Consider the following 16,676-nt stretch of genomic DNA (forward strand, 5'->3'; position numbering starts at 1 on the left):
TACACGTTCATCAGAAATGGGTGTGTGCACTCTGACAGACACACACTGGGATCATAGCAGCATCATTTATGATCTCAAACACCCATCAGTAATAGAGTAACAAATTAAAGTTTCCACTAAAGAGTTCTATATACCAATTCAAACGACCGTGAATTCCCACTTAGGACTGTAAGTAAATCCCATAGACACAGAGTTAAGCAAAAGAAGCTAGATACAAAGTGTGCATGCCATGCAATTTCTTTACAGAGATATGGAAGTCAGTGTGGTCATTGCTTTGTGGAGGGGTAGGTGGGTAAAGCCTGGAGGCTGATTTTTGGATGCAGATAAGTTTTATCTATTAGTTGGAATAGTAGTGCCAGTGTGTGTTTCCTTGGTGAAAATAATGGAGCTTGTCCTTCTGATCATAGTGCCTATAATATAACAAAACATACAGTTTTATGGAGCTGATTACACTCTCAGAAGAATTTCAATGCTCATGTGATAAAAGTTCTACTTCGTTAAATATGTCAAATATGTTTATAGTAACTTTAAGAAGTGAGTTTATATCAAATGTTCCAGATATTTTTTAACTTTAAGAGTCAACCACATACAATTAGAACACAGTAGCAGTAGACATTTGTACAAGGTAAGCTACTGGACATAGTCATTAGATCAATTCTATAACCTAAGGATTTTTGTTAACTATTAAGTTATTTGAGTCTTCATAAAAGCACAAATACCTGTCCATAGGTAAGATCAATGATATGGAATCCAGGACCCAAAATGAATGTTCTAATTCACAGTAGAGTAGCAAAGGGATTCTGTTGACATGGAACTTTGTGATTATATCCTGAGTTTCATGGTTTTAAGAATAATTTTTCTATTTCCCATTAAAATATAGAATATCTAGGAGATGTAAGTTGTCCTCTGCCCAGTGGCTCATATTTAATTTAACTGCATTTCTTTTGAATCCATTTTGTACTTTGATATTCATTTCTGTCTGGAGGACTTGATACTTGTGAAGAGTTAGGTCCATTCCATATTTGCTAAGCAATGGCTGCTGATGTGGCATTGGCCTTTTTATGTCTTGGAAACAGCACAGGTTATTAAAATTGGTATGAATAAAAGTTTGCTTTTTGCAGCACAACTGCATTTGTTGTCTAGTATCTATCTGGGTTCAACATGGATGATTAGATCCACTCTCTAGTGTCATAAATAGCTTTGGGAACCAAAGGCTTCTGGCTTCCTCTAAAGACTGGACAGTTATAGGCACATTACAGGATGGCCCTGGAATGAGTCAAGAGGCTTTTCTCCAAAGGATAATTTGCTCATGATTATAATTCATACTGTTATTCTTAGAACCTGCTACCTAGTATTCTTTCTCTCCTCCTCCTCCTCCTCCTCCTCCTCCTCCTCCTCCTCCTCCTCCTCCTCCTCCATCTCCTTCTCTTTTTTTTTGCAGTGTGCATGCATACTTGTGTGTGCATGTGCGTGTGTGGAGGTCAGAAGACAACTTGTAAGAGTTGGTTTTCTCCTTCCATCTTGTGGGTTTAGAAAATCAAACTTGGGTTGGCAGGGTCGGTGCCAAGCATCTTTACCTGCTGTAATGGTTGGAATGAAAAATGTCCCCCATCAGCATTTGAATACCAGGTCTCCAGGTGGTGGCGCTGTTTGCAGAGGCTGTAGAATTTTTAGGACGTGTAGTCTTGCTGGAGGAAGTATGTCACTGGGGGCTAGGGTCATGGTATTTTATCATGGCAACAAAATAACTAAGATATCTCCTCCTGAGCCATCTCACCAGCCCCTAGATCTAATTTATCTTAATAAGGAACTTTTAAATTGGCAGTCTCTTTAATTTCTATTTACAGTTGCATGGCATCATTTCTAATTAAAAACTCAATTTAAAATATTTTTCATTTAGATAAACGTAAACCTTCAGAGAAGCTACATGACTAGTATAATAACATCCGTATTTGCTTTACCTGGGCTTCTCAGATTTTAAAGTTGTGATGAAATGTACATGATATAAAGTTTATGATTTATAAGTGTACAGTTCAGGGGCATTACATACGTTCATCATTGTGTAGCTATCACCACATTCAGCTCCAGACTGTTCTCATCAACCCAAATGGAAACTCTGAACCTGTAAATGATAACTCCCCATTTGTCTCCTTGCCAGTTCCTGAGGGACCATAGTTCCATCTTTTATATTTGTGAACTTAACTATTCAGGCCACTTCATATAAATGAATGTATATAACAGTTGTCTTTTATTAATACCTTCAAATCCATCCATCCATGAGAGGACATGTAGCAGAATTCCATCTCTTGAAAAGACAGAATTATATTCCATGTATGCATATATAATTTCACATTCTGTGTATTCATTCATCCATTCATGACACTTGGCTTGTTTATAACTTTTAGCTACTGTGAAAGAAGCACTGCCCTGGCCATTCATAAACAAACATCAACTGAAGTCCTCACTTTGATTTCTGCTCACTCTATGTTAGTTGTCTCGAAGCAGATTGTCACATCACAGGGTGACTTGGTTTATTTTCTTTGAGGCTCAGCCATTCTGTGTTCTATAATCGTATCATTCTACAGTCCCACTAGCAGTGCAGAGAGACTCTCAGTTTTGCCACAGAATCAACACTCATTGCTAGTATTATATAGTAGCCACGCTCATGGGCATAAAGCTTCACCAATTTACGTCGTTTGTTTATCAAAAACAAGAGATTCTTAAAGTAGTTTACAATTCCTATCTTTTTCATTTTTTACATTAGCTCCATAAAAAATGACAATGTATCCTTTTGTCTGTTGCTATTTTCTTACAATTTCATTCTTGATGTTTTATCTGACAAAGAACTTTGCTTCAGTATTGGGGGAGGACAGACTCTTCCAATATGGTGCCAATCAGAGCGTGTTCTGGCAAATAGTAATTGAGTAGGCCTTGTTGGTAACATGCTAAAAATCCAAGTGTAACATGCATGGGAAAATGGATCTTGATTGTTGCTTTATTTTAATCGAATGGTACTTCAATAACAGGATTCAATGGTAATTGTTGGTCCTGTTTCTTTTTCTTTTCTTTTTTTTTTTTTTTTTTTAACTCTTTAGCTCTTTGCTCTTTACTCTTTGGGGAGCCTGCCACCTGGCTCTCAAATAAATCACACATGGAGGTTTATAATTACTTATAAATGCTAGCCTTAGCTTGGCTTGTTTCTAGCCAGCTTTTCTTAAATTATCCTGTCTACCTTTTGCCTCTGGACTTTTACCTTTCTCTATATCTTTTCCTTACTTTGTTCTCTGTGTCTGGCTGTGTAGTTGGGTGCCTGGACCCTTGGGTCCTCCTCTGCTCCTTTTCTTGTTCCTTGATCCTGTTAGGATCCCGCCCTCACTCTTCTGGGTCTGGCATCTTATATCATCGGGCAACTGCGTACCTGCCTTAAAAAGCCGGATGCAGACCCCCATGCTCCCCCACTTCCTTCCTAATAAAGCTCTAAAAAGTACCACTTGGTTCTGTTGTGACTATGACCTTCCCACAGTAACTAGCGCCTGTTACTATCAGATCTTCTCTTCCCAGATTTCCCCTTCTATTTATCCTCTCTGCCTGCCAGCCCTGCCTATCCTTTCTCTTGCCTTGCTATTGGCCGTTCAGCTCTTTATTAGACCCATCAGGTGTTTTAGACAGGCACAGTAACACAGCTTCACAGAGTTAAACAAATACAACATAAAAGAATGCAACACATCTTTGCACCATTAAAACAAATGTTCCAAAGCATAAACAAATGTAATACATCTTAAAATAATATTCCACAATGTATGACCAAATAATTAAAATTAAGTGTATGTTTTTTAAATGAATGCTTCAACATGTTATAGTTATAAGGCTGAATGGTAGACCCAATGGTGTGTGATGTTGTCTTTTTAAATGTAGTAAAACTTTGACAGATACTCAAAGGATTGCTTCTAAATATTTATATAATTTCCAAACTATACCTTTGATTCAATTTAAAGTCTCTGTGTTTGCTCTGATTAGATGTGGTATCTACCCCCTGGACAATTGAGTCTGGAGGCGATCAGCTGAGAACCATGACCTACACTATTGTCCTCAGTAACCCACTTACAGGAAAATGCACCGCTGCCACAGAAAAGCAGGTATGTGACTCTGTCAGGCTTCCAGAGGGGTCATGCTCCTAGCGTGAGAGATGATGTCTGCCACAGGCAACAACTTATGAGACAGTTTCACCCAATCCCTGGCAAGGGATGATGAACTGTCACAGGTCAGAACGGGCTTCAAAGCCTAGAAAGCACAGCCTCCCATGCCTGGTCAAATAGAGCACCTGCTGGAGAGAATCTGTGAGAGCTGAGAAACTTTTATGTGGTTGGCCCATAGAATCTCAGGCATGTTTGACAAGTACTCTACCACCGAGCTGTTCTCCAGCCTGCAGTTATATTTTTTTAAAGACAGGATGATTATTTATTTATTTATTTATTTATTTGTTTGTTTGTTTATTTATTATTTAGAGACAGGTTTTTTTTTTTCTGTGTAGCCCTGGCTGTCCTAGAACTCGCTCTGTAGACCAGGCTGGCCTTGAACTCACAGAGATCTCTGTCTCTGACCCCAAGTACTGAGATTAAAGTATGTACTACCACTACCTGGCCAACGATATTTATTTTTAAAAGGTACATACAAATGAGTTTATAGCAATGTAAACTGAAGTGTTGTCTAAAATTACATTAATACCTCAGATGTCTTTGAACACTAGCACTGAGGAGGGAGGCTGGCAGAAGACAGAGATGCGCTCAGTAGAAGGCAGACAGGGCAGTAGTTAACATGGCTAAAGGGAGTTGATGAGCTCATGAGGGTTCGAGTATCCTCTTTCCATCTTGTGCATATCTACCGTTTTTCATAATAGAAGATTTTAAAATGAGCACTTCTAAAATCTAATTTATAGGATCATGTCAGGGGGAAAGCCAGAGAGCTAGGTGGCTGCTGTAACATATGGGAAAGCATAGGAGTTTGAAGAACTAAGAACAAGCCATACTCTTCTGCAGGACTGGCGCAGCACTGGCTTAGAGTGGCGTGTGTCGGGCCAGTCCGAGCAGAAGGATTGTGATGTGCGGTACCTTGCAAACGGCTGTGAACACCTGGAGGTGGTGTGCTGTTAATAGTTTTCTCCATCAGTGTCAAAGCAGATGTGATGCCCTTATTTTTCACATAGACAGGAAGAGATCAGAATTTTGGTGTAGGAGAGTCTTCTATAAACTTAGAAGCCAGTCCTTCCTCCTTCAAGGATGGGTACGAGAGTGGTCAAAATGAGAAAGATTGAGCTGACAGATCCCCCAAATCCTGTTGAGGGAAAGTGATGTTCTGTCCAGTTGCTCCACTTCTTTGCTTTTTTTCCCTTCCTGTGATGACATTTGGTTTTGTTAAGCTTTGATGAATGTGGGAGTTGTGGCCCTTGTATTATTCAATTGATTTTTAAATTGTCAATTTAATGTTTAACTTAAAACTCATTATAGCCAATAAACACAGAAAGATGATGTGATTTATTTCTCATTCTGCCCTAGCTTGTCATAAGATTTTTGATGTCTGTTGTATTTGTGAGAAGGAACTTCAGCATATATGTTCTAAATTGCTGAGAACATAAAAATATTGAAAATATATATGTAAGCGTTTTTATCTTATTTTGGCAGACACTGTATAAAGGAAGTCGGGAAGCACAATTTTATTTAGTAGATGCAGAAGTACTGACACATGATGTTCCTTACCACGACTACTTCTACACGCTGACTAGATACTGTATTGTCGGATCTGCAAAGCAGAGATGCAGGCTGAGGTGAGGTGTGGCAAGTGCATGGTTTAAAGTAGACTACGGCATGTTGTGTAACATTAGCCCTGAATCCTTAGTCAAGCACAACCAAGCTTTTACTTCTTGCCGAAATGACGTGGCCAGAAGTGGTCAGGAGAAAGGTGGAAATCCTCACTCAAGACTGAAAGTGATAAAGGCTTGAGATTCTGGGCTGCACAGTCTAGAACAAGTGTCCTTCAGTTGACACAGTGGGAAAAAGTATAGAATTGGCCACAACCAGCTACATGACCCAGTCTAAGAGCCACAGGGGCCAGAGTTCCAAAGGAACACATGGTGGGCAGCAAGGTCCCTGCTGCAGTGAGAACTGAAGAATATGGTGCCTTGACGTTGTGATCACTAGAGATCTGCTGCCCCCTCCCAGGCACTTAGAAATGTATTTAATTTCTCTCTCTCTCTCTCTCTCTCTCTCTCTCTCTCTCTCTCTCTCTCTCTCTCTCTCTCTCTCTCTCTCTCCCTCTCCTCTATCTCTCCCTCTCCTTCTCCCTCTCTCCCTCCCTGTCCTCTCCTCTCCCCTCCCTCCCTCTCCCTCTCCCTCTCCTCTCCCTCTCCCTCTCTTTCTCCCTCCCTGTCACTCCTTTTCCCCTCCCTCCTCCCTTTCCTTTCCTTTTTTTTTTTTAAACAAAACAAAACAAAAAACAGACTTTCTCTGTGTAGCCCTAGCTGTCCTCGAACTCACTCTATAGACTTGGCTGCTCTCGAACTCACAGAGATCCAGCTGCTTCTGCCTCCTGAGTGCTGGGATTAAAGGCATGCACCACCACCGCCAGCTTAATTTCTTAGCATTTATTGAAGCCTTCATTGCTATTTAGGTGAGGGTAGAGTATTACCATTTGATGAGGTTTATTAGCAGCTCCTAATGGTTTTTTAAAGAAGAACAAATGTTATTTTATCATAGTAATGATGCTTCATTCTTTTGGCTTTCCACAGAAAGTCATCTTAGATTTCATTGCAGTGGGATAGCTGAAGTAGTCTGTGGCCACACTCCCCTGAGCGCACCTGATTTCTTCTGCTGCCTAAAGTCTATCTCTAAAAAAAATATTTTTTCCTTCTCATCCTCTTAGAGTTTCCGCAGACTTGAAATACAGGAAACAACCATGGGGCATTATCAAGTCTTTAATTGAGAAGAATTCCTGGAGTTCACTGGAGAACTATTTCAAACAGCTTGGTCTGTAAAGTGTTGCTGCATCTGCTTTGTTGTTGTTTTGGTTTTTTGTTTTGTTTTAAATCAAGGTCACATTTACTAGCAAATGGACTGTTCTTCATTAGGACATGTAGAGGGCCAGGAGACGCTCCTGGAGTGACTCACTGACGTGGCTCCAGCGCCTTACCTGCTCTGTCGATTGCAGGCTTTTAAAATGTCAGCTACGGTTGCTCTGACAGCACTTACTGAGTGCTCATTATATGCCCATCCCATAATTAAAATGTGCATCACAGTGTTAACATTTCCTACTTATAACAGCCCTGTGACGTATAGCTATGATTGGGTTTTCCCATTTTACTCCAGAGGAAATCAAAGCAGTCTGGCTAAGGGACTTGTCCAAGATCACACACTGCTTGCCTTTGCAAGGAGCTGGGAGGCTGACCCCGGCGAGGGATTACAAAACTAGGTATAGACCCACCTGTCCTCTCCCACATCTGCAGAGCCTCAGGCCACAGCTGCCTTCTCGGCTGCAGCTTTCCTGGGCTCATGTGGGCCCGCTGGGCAATGGTGCTCTGCTTATGTATGGATTTGGTGGAGGTGGATACTGGTGGCTGACCGCGAGAAGCGGTGCAGCTGTTGTGCTGGGATATTTCTTAATATATACACAAGGGAACACCGCACATGTGTGAACATAATTCATTTTCCCGAAAGAAAAGCTGGAGGCCAATTGGCTCAAGCGACTTAGGCTGCATGGTTTATTCTGCGGGTCATTTGTCCCCTGGTTCTTTTCCCCTTGACTGTTTCATTATTAAACTTCTCATCAGCGGCAGAGACAATGAAGCTTAAACATTAGCTTGCCCACTGGGTAATGAGCTTTCGATGAATAAACTGAGAAAGGAAAGGGTTGAAATCGATGACAAAAACGGGCTTATTAGGTTGTGTGAAGATTCCCCTTGCAAATGTTTCTTTCCAAACCTTAGAACTTCTACACGTTACTCTTTGCCTTGGGATTAGGACGCACTAGACCCTGTCTCGGAACCCTTTCTAACGATCTCATGGAAGTATACGGAGCTGTTGTTTCCATAACTGAAGCCATTATGTTAATATTTAATATAGCACGTAGCAAGTTTCCATGGATGATCCCATCATTTATTGATACACATTCTTCCTAGAATAATGAAGCCTCATTATAGGGCCATTATACTCTCTAAAGCTTTTAATTAAGAATAAAGTTTGAATCTCGTCTGTAAAACCTAAGATATGATTAGAAAAGATTGTCAAGGCTCAAACAAGCATACCTGTGCATGCACACATACGTGGGCACACACACACACACACTCACACACTACTTGGGTCTTACAGTTGAGAAGGCTTCCTCCTTATCCTATTGTTTTAAAATTTTTGTCTTAGAATCAGATTTATTAGTGGAAGAGTCTGTGTCAAATCAATCCATTGAAGACCCTGGAAAACTCAGTAACCTACGACGGAGAAGGCGAACCTTGAACCGAACAACCACAGAAACAGTTCCTAAGCTGCCCTTCCCGCGTTCTCCTATAGATGTGGGCTTCGAGGCCAAAGCAGACATTACAGGTAGCTGTCTCTGCCAAACAGACAAAAGATTTTAGCCTGAGGATACATGAGGTGCCTCTTATTTATGAAGAATGTCACTTAAGGAAGTCTGCCTTTCTCTCCTTTTTGGTAATGTTTATTATACTCTGAGTTTCTTAACGACAGCTACTATAGAAGCCTAAAGGAACAGTTGGGACATGGCAGGCATATGGCCAGTAGAGTATTTTATTTGGCCCACAGAGCATTTACACGTTTTAGGTTGGCTGTATTGGGTACGTGCCGTTAATCCCAGCACTCAGACAGAGGCAGGCAGATCTCGGTGACATCGAGGCCAGCTGGTCTGCCTCGTGAGTTCCAAGGCAGCCAGAACTACATACTGAGATGCTGCCTCAAAAAGAAAAAAAAAAGGATATTTAAGTAAAATCTCAAGTCTGGTGGCCCTGTACCAAATCCCTTCATAACAGCATTTGGTTGGGGCTGCTCAACGCTGCCCTTTCAGACTGTCTCTGCTGTCCAGCTGGCTGCTGTCCCCAACATGCGTCACTAAACTCAAGCTTCTGGACAGCTCACTTGTTTATATCCTGCTTAACACATACGTTTAACGCCGAGTGTAGTGTTGGGGGCTAGCCTAGGCAAACTGCAGAGACGGAACTTGACTTTCCGTCTTGCAGACTCCTCACTATTACTGCCGCTCCCGCCCCCTCACAGGTCTAAATCTGTCAACTCTTCCTACGCTCTTACATTATCAAGGCCCCGCCAGATGTTTAGTTTTGTGTAACTATGTCTAGCCACTGATTAAGGTCAATGGCTTTTTAATTTTGAAATGCAAAGGTTTAGGTCACAATGATTGGTGATTTTTTTTTTTAAGGAGAGAAACACTGTATGTCAACTCAGCTGTTCTTAGCAGAAATAGTACTTAGCTGTCTATTATGTATTATGTATACATATAGTAAATTAATTTGTAACATATCTCAAAGAATTGCCATGGGTTATCTCCTTTTAGGTTTGTTTCACATTTTACCCAGGGTACCATGAGTTTTTTGTTTGTTTGTTTGTTTTAAAGTGTAGAGACTTTACCATAAATCATTTTGTCTTTACAAATGACATATTTTTTTCCAGTTAATTTCAGGTGATTATTAACTTTCAATAATGTTCACAGTGCTCCCTCTCACCTTTCACCTACAGGAAAGAGAAAGACCGTGGATAGCTGTGACACCGCTCTGATTGTGGTGATGAGTGTTTTGTGAGTATCCGATGTACTTACTTGGTTTATAGCTCCATTTGTTTTTAAATAGTTCCCGAAAGAACTGGAAGGCATTTGTGTGTTTTTTTAAGTTTATTCTTATCTTATGTGTATTAGTGCTTTCCCTGTGTGTCTGTGTGTGCAGTGCCTATGGGGGGCAGAAGAGGGCATGGACCCCTCGGAACTGGATTTACAGAGGTTGTGAGCTGTTATGTGGGTGGTGGGAATGAAACTCCAGAGCTCGGAAGAGCAGCCAGTGTCCTTAACCACTGAGCAATCTCAACAGCGATGCATTCATGTTTTACTGGGTAGAAATGGCCACTATTGACTATTGTTGACCTATAAAAACAGTCTTATAGGTTCTGGTGTGATAGCATTTCATGCATGATTTTTCAGAATTGTAGAATTTGATGGAATATAAAATATACACTAAGCATTAAAAAAAACCAGTTTGACTTATTGCTATGAACTCTGGGTTTTTATGGGAAATCCCATAAATTTAAAGAAAATACATGTTAGTAAAATTCCAATAATATTATTTTATTTTGTCTAAATAGATCAGTGGTTCTCATTTTTATGCAAATAAGAATCATTTGAAGTTTGCTAAAATGCAGAGTTTTCAGCCCTGGTCTCAAAGGTTGATTCAGTAGACTTTGGATATTGATCAGAAATTTTTTAAACATTTAACAATTTTTAAAATTTATTTTTATGTGTCTGGGTGTTTTGCCTGCATGTCTTTCTGTGTACCACATGTATGCCTGGTGATTATGGAGGCCAGAAGAGAGTGTTGGATAACTTGGGACTGGAGTTAGAGACAGTTGTGAACAGCCATGTGGGTGCTGGATTTCAAATCTGGGTTCTCTGGAAGAGCAGCTAGTGATGAATTTTTGTTTTGTTTTGTTTTTTCGAGACAGGGTTTCTCTGTGTAGCTTTTGAGCCTGTCCTGGAACTCACATAGATCTGCCTGCCTCTGCCTCCTGAGTGCTAGGATCAAAGCTGTGTGTCACCACCGCCCAGCTGCTAGTGATGAATTTTAAAGCGCATGCTCTAGGTTATTCTGAAGTGAGTGATCTAAGCATCACATGATGAAAAATATTAAGCAATTAGTCTGAAGCTTTTGGTGCACTATAGGAACCTAGCTAGCAAAGTTCATCTACAAGCTCTAATTCTTTTCTTTCTTTCCTTTCTTTCTTTCTTCTTTCTTCCTTCCTTCCTTCCTTCCTTCCTTCCTTCCATCCTTCCTTCCTTCCTTCCTTCCTTTCTTATTTTCTTTCTTTCTTTCTCTCTCTCTCTCTCTCTCTCTCTCTCTCTCTCTCTCTCTCTCTCTCTTCTCTTTCATTTTGTTTTTGTTTTGTTTTTCAAGACAGGGTTTCTCTGTAACTTTGGAGCCTGTCCTGGAACTCACTTTGCAGACCAGGTTGGCCTCAGACTCACAGAGATCTGCCTGCCTCTGCCTCCTGAGTGGTGGGATTAAAGGCATGGGCCACCACTGCCCTGCTGAGCTCTAAATTGTACATGACTGCGTGTGAGCCTTGAGGGAGTTCCTTGGTTATATGAATGGCTCTGGCTCCATGATAGATTGGGTGATAATTTTTGGAATGAAGCTCTTAGCTACTTTTCCTTACTACAGGATTTCAAAATAAGCAGAAAATACTTTTTTTTTTTTTTTTTTTTTTTTTTTTCCGAGACAGGTTTCTCTGTGTAGCTTTGCGCCTTTCCTGGGACTCACTTGGTAGCCCAGGCTGGCCTCGAATTCACAGAGATCCACCTGGCTCTGCCTCCCGAGTGCTGGGATTAAAGGCGTGCGCCACCACTGCCTGGCCAGAAAATACTTGTTATCCTTATTCGTGTCTGTTGTTTTTTGAGATAGGGGCTTACTAGAAAGTCTTGGCTAGCCTTGAACTATCTCAAGACCCTCCTGCCTCAGCCTCCTTTAGGCTGGGACAGTCTGCATACACCACTGCTCTCAGATCTCCCTTTTAGTTTTAGAAAGGGTTTTCAGATTCTAATTAAGTCAGTTTATTGGATGACAAATATCATTATATTACTTTGTAGGAAAATACATTTACATTCAAATATGGAAGCGTGTGTGTGTGTGTGTGTGTGTGTGTGTGTGTGTGTGCGCGCGCGTGCTCGCGCATGTGTACATATATCACTTCAGTGCCATGATAATTTCATAGACTTGATTCTCTTGTTACTTTTAGTTTTTTCATACACCATATGTATCTATATACTTTTCCATTTTCTGTGCTGCTTGGAATCAAACCCAGGGTTCTGTTCATGCTAAGTAAGAACTCTCTCATTGAGCTATAGCCTCAGACACAATAAGTCTAATTTGAGGCAGGTAAGTCTTTTAACAAAATAAAATAATTAAAGACATATGATACTACTTATCAGTTTGTATACATGTGGAATGAGGTCTGGATTCATTTGAAAGTCTGCTGTTAAAAACAAAACATTACTTTTGCATGTAAAATTTTATATTTACCATTATTAATATATATTTGGATTTATCTGGTACTTCCCTTTGTTCAAGATTAACATGAAGTCTTGCTGAATATATATATATATATATATATATACATATATATATATATATATATGCAATTTTTTGCTTCCACTGGGAATAAAAGATAACATTGCGATGTCCCTAAAATCAGCTGCATATTGATTTTCATTTCATTTTTCAAATGCAGTATTATGGTGTGTAATTGCTTAAGCCAACATAACCCAAAAATAGACCCTGGAAGCTTACCTGGTAGATTTCTAAACTGGATTGCACAACCCTGGCTGGGATTCGAGGACAGGGGTCAGAGGCAACCAGTGAGCTGAGGTTGTTCAAGGACTTTTCTTATCACACTAGTCATTTTCCATCATTGTCTTTGACACCCATGTAATATTTGAAGGTAATTATTTTATATGATGAAATGGGGATAATTAAGTAACGAGAAAATGGTCTAGATCATATACGGTTGGGAGCTTTTGCATATACGTTATTTTACTTTCTTCATTTTGGGTGGTGGAAGAGAGTTTTGGGGTGGGGGTCTGGCTTTGTAGACCAAGCTGCCTTGTGGTCTTGAATCACCATAGCTACTCCTGCCCCTGCCCTCTCTGGGAGCTGGGCTACCGCTGCAGAGAGGCCTGCAGCAGGTCAGTTCAGGTTAACCAGCTGTCATCTGCTCTGCACAGCAGGTCAGTGCGGGTTAACCAGCGGGTTAACCAGCTGTCATTTGCTCTGCACAGTTTGCTCTTGCTAGTTCTGCTGAATGTGACGCTGTTTCTGAAGTTGTCAAAGATAGAACACGCAGCTCAGTCCTTCTACCGGCTCCACCTCCAAGGAGAGAAATCTTTAAAGTAAGTACCCCACCCCAGCCCGGGCTGTTTCCACCACCTGTTTCTTCGTCATAGAAAATTTAATTTTAGAAATTCTGGTCTGCTATATCTTGTAGTCATACATGCTTAGTTTTATTTTTTATTTTGTGCAGGGGTGGTGGTGGCAGGGTTTGATTTTGTGTTTTGTTTGCAATCCACGGGGCACAATAATTTCTGTAAATAATAAGCTATTTTCATGATTTTTAAGATTTTCTTTTCTTCCAGTTTAGCCTCTGATAGGTTCTCAAGAACAGAAAATATTCAAAAGAACAAGGATCAGGCCCACCGTTTAAAAGGAGTGCTCCAAGATTCCATAGTGATGTTGGAACAGGTAGGCCAGTCTGCTGTTCCCCAGGGGTGTGAATGGGCAGGTCCTCAGCTGGTCCTCTTTAGATGTACCTTCTCTGCAGTTGCTTAGTAACTCTCTCCTCCTACTTTATCATCCTCTCAGTGGTTGACCAGGCCTTAAAGAGAAGAGAAACCTTCTCCTTTTCTTCTATAACCATACCTATAAATTATCCTATGCTTCAATCCTGTGTTCTCTGTGACTAGTTGTAGGAACATCTTGGCTCAGCATTGTGTGCTCCATGTTTATCACAGGGCCCAGCATGAAACAGATACACCAGGTTTGTTGAACAGATGAACAAATACAGTAAGGAAGAAGATATATTTCTCAGTCTCACGTTGCTTCCAATCTTATCAGAGAAGTCAATTGTCCAATAGGTTTTCAAATCTGTTTTGAAAAGTACAAAATTAAGTAGGATAGAAGTGGGAAGTAGGGTAGCACTCCCGGAGTCCAGAGGCAGGGTCTTCGGGGAAGGTTATATGGGGCTGGTAGGTACAGGTAAGGGTTAGAACTGTGAAGGGAATGATGGATGGATTAGGAAGATGTGGCTTAGCTGCAGGGCTCGAGGTGTTCCGGGGAAGGAGAGTGAAGAGACTGCTGAGCCTTGAGAAGCATCTAAGAAAGCAAACCTTTCCCTTTGGATAATTAGATGGACTTCCTGGAAAGCACAGTCTTCCAGTACCTGGGAAGCACGCTGTAGAATTCACACAGCAGACACAGGAGAATCAGGCATTTGGTGGTCAATGTTTTACTTTTGGAGTAAAATAACCAGTAAGAATTGAAGTCTGATTGTTGACCCTTCTGTTTGCAGCTGAAGAGTTCACTCCTTATGCTTCAGAAAACCTTTGACTTACTAAATAGGAATAAGACTGGGGTGGCTGTGGAGAGCTAGTGCTGAGATGAGCAATCAAAGAGACACCTGGATCTAGAAGACAACATCTGGAAGGAAATCGAGGATGAAAACCGTCACTGTCATAGGAGCATTTCTGATATTTTTATTGCCGGATTTCTACTAGGAGAACTTATTTAAATAACATTTACTTGGTGATTACCCTCCAATAGCCTTAAGACTCTGTCTTTTCACTTCTTATAGATATTTTTAAGCTGTGAATTTCTCCAGTGAACCATGAAATATATTTTAGAATTGAAGTCCCGTGCCACAAAAGGGGAAGGGAGCCACCCTGCACATGGTGGCTTTTCTTCTATACTGAGGCTTGTAACTTGACCCTTTAAATTTATCTGTTAGCACAGACTCCCTGTGTGCCCAGTGGGCTGTGTTCATCACTCCGTGTAAGAGCCTAAAAAGCTAAAGAAGAAACCCCTCAATCATTTCTCACTTTAGAGAGTCAGTTTCTAGGCATGTACATTCCAGGTTTGTATCTTTAAATACTACAGTCTCTTCATGGATCTGGCATTCAAGGTCAGTGGTCAAACCCTTTGAACCTCTGTATTGTCTGAAAGATTCATTGGCCATGTTGTATCTTACTGAAGGAATACACACACACACACACACACACACACTCACACCTTATATGTACCAAAGGTGAGATTATTCTTCATATATTAAACAGACAGGACAGTAATTTAGGAGAAGGCAGTGTGTAGGATACCAATGCTCAGAATGAACTATTTTTAGTTTTAGAAGCCAGAAGATTATGATAAAATCTGGGCATTTCATGAAGGGTCAGATGAATCCATGGACTCTGCTTGGATTCATCTTAGCAGTGCCCATGGTGGAAGTGACCCATCTGATTGAAAATAATCTATCATTTTTCATTCTTTACACATGTGTGTAGCTTGTCTTATTGGCAAATTATAAGCTAGGCTCCACAATAAAGGCTGTGAGGGTTCTTGAGCTCCACAATAAAGCCTGTAGGGTACATGCACACTGAAGTTAAGAGGCACAAGCTTGGGCTTTCAGAAAAGCCTCTTAGGCAATTATCTCAGCACAAGAGGTTTGTGAAAATAAGGACTTAGTAACCTGACTTGAAATCAGCTCCGACCCTCAGGATTTAGGAAAAGTTCAGGACATATTTCTTGTTTTGTTCTCTAAAGATCTTTCTTTGGAATACGCACATCATGCACACATACTATATGGTTTTGTTTGTTTGTTTGTTAGAGTTTTGAGACGGGGTGTCTCTGTGTAGTTCTGGCTGTCCTAGAACTTGCCTTGTAGACCAGGCTGGTTTTGCACTCACAGAGATCTGCCTGCCTCTGCCTCCTGAGTGCTGCTGGGATTAAAGGTGAGCGCCACCACCCTAGGCATATATTCTTCTCGATTGAACAACCATTACCTTTAGTGGAATGTTTCCCCAGTATCACCAGAGCCAAATGGCATGGTTAACAACATTTCTGAGATGCCTGCAGGGAAAGAAAATACTGACTGGAGGGAAGTGGGTTTCTCTGGACCAATCCCAACTAATCTACCTGCAAGGGGGTGCAGAGTAATAATGCCCGTTTATTTTGTTTTTGTTAAGGACATATGAAGTATCTAGCTGTGACCAAGAGTGACTGGATTAGAAACTTGAAATTTTTAAATTTAGAAAAATGTTAACTGTCAAAGTGAATGTTTTTGTGGTTTCTCTCAAACTACTTTATAATATACCTCAAAGATTACCAACGTTGCTTTGTAGATAAAAGATGAAATGTATATGCAGAATTAATAAAATCTGAATCTGTTACGTAGTCTGACTTCAATAAAATCCCAAATATCTAAGTTGTCATTTTTCTTCTGTTTCTGCTTAAAAGCCAAACCACACCTAGAAAGCCTGGGGTACTGAAAAACCTGTATCTAGGCCCACAGTTCTCACAGATTGGTGCCGCTATAAAACCCGGAGAGGTCTCTCTGGGCAATTTCATTGCAAATGCGCAGACTTCTGAAGCACAAGTACCAGAGAGGCCTGGCTGGCTGGCAGGCAGACCCAACCTCCAGGACTCAAGAGCAGGAACAAGTTGGGTAAGCCAGGACCTGGGAGCAGCAGCAGCTGGCCTAAAGGGAAGGTGGGCGACTTGTGGGGTGGCACCCCAGCACATGGCGGTGCAGATCGAACCCAACGCCTGTTGCGGGCGCAGGGGGGGGGACGGTTGGTGGCTAGCGAACGGCGAACGCACGGGTCTGGTCCCCTTCCCCTGCCAGCACCCCGGGGGGCCG

The 16,676-nt window shown here is 41.1% G+C and overlaps 1 protein-coding gene across 3 annotated transcripts in view; it reads left to right on the top strand.

Moving 5' to 3' along the window:
- Gramd1c (GRAM domain containing 1C) overlaps window positions 1–16,241 on the top strand; it is a 91,375-nt gene extending 75,134 nt beyond the window's left edge. For all 3 annotated transcript variants that reach the window (XM_037209750.1, XM_028872094.2, XM_037209751.1), the window contains 8 exons: window positions 4,018–4,136; window positions 5,679–5,821; window positions 6,916–7,019; window positions 8,406–8,585; window positions 9,750–9,807; window positions 13,051–13,161; window positions 13,405–13,510; window positions 14,337–16,241. In XM_037209750.1, coding sequence (XP_037065645.1) covers window positions 4,018–4,136; window positions 5,679–5,821; window positions 6,916–7,019; window positions 8,406–8,585; window positions 9,750–9,807; window positions 13,051–13,161; window positions 13,405–13,510; window positions 14,337–14,417 — 902 coding nt within the window. In that variant the 3' untranslated portion in view covers window positions 14,418–16,241. The remainder of the gene's footprint in view (window positions 1–4,017; window positions 4,137–5,678; window positions 5,822–6,915; window positions 7,020–8,405; window positions 8,586–9,749; window positions 9,808–13,050; window positions 13,162–13,404; window positions 13,511–14,336) is intronic.
- The last annotated feature ends 435 nt before the right edge of the window (window positions 16,242–16,676 follow it).

This window comes from Peromyscus leucopus, chromosome 12 (assembly GCF_004664715.2).
Source record: "Peromyscus leucopus breed LL Stock chromosome 12, UCI_PerLeu_2.1, whole genome shotgun sequence".
NCBI classification, from domain to species: Eukaryota; Metazoa; Chordata; class Mammalia; order Rodentia; family Cricetidae; genus Peromyscus; species Peromyscus leucopus.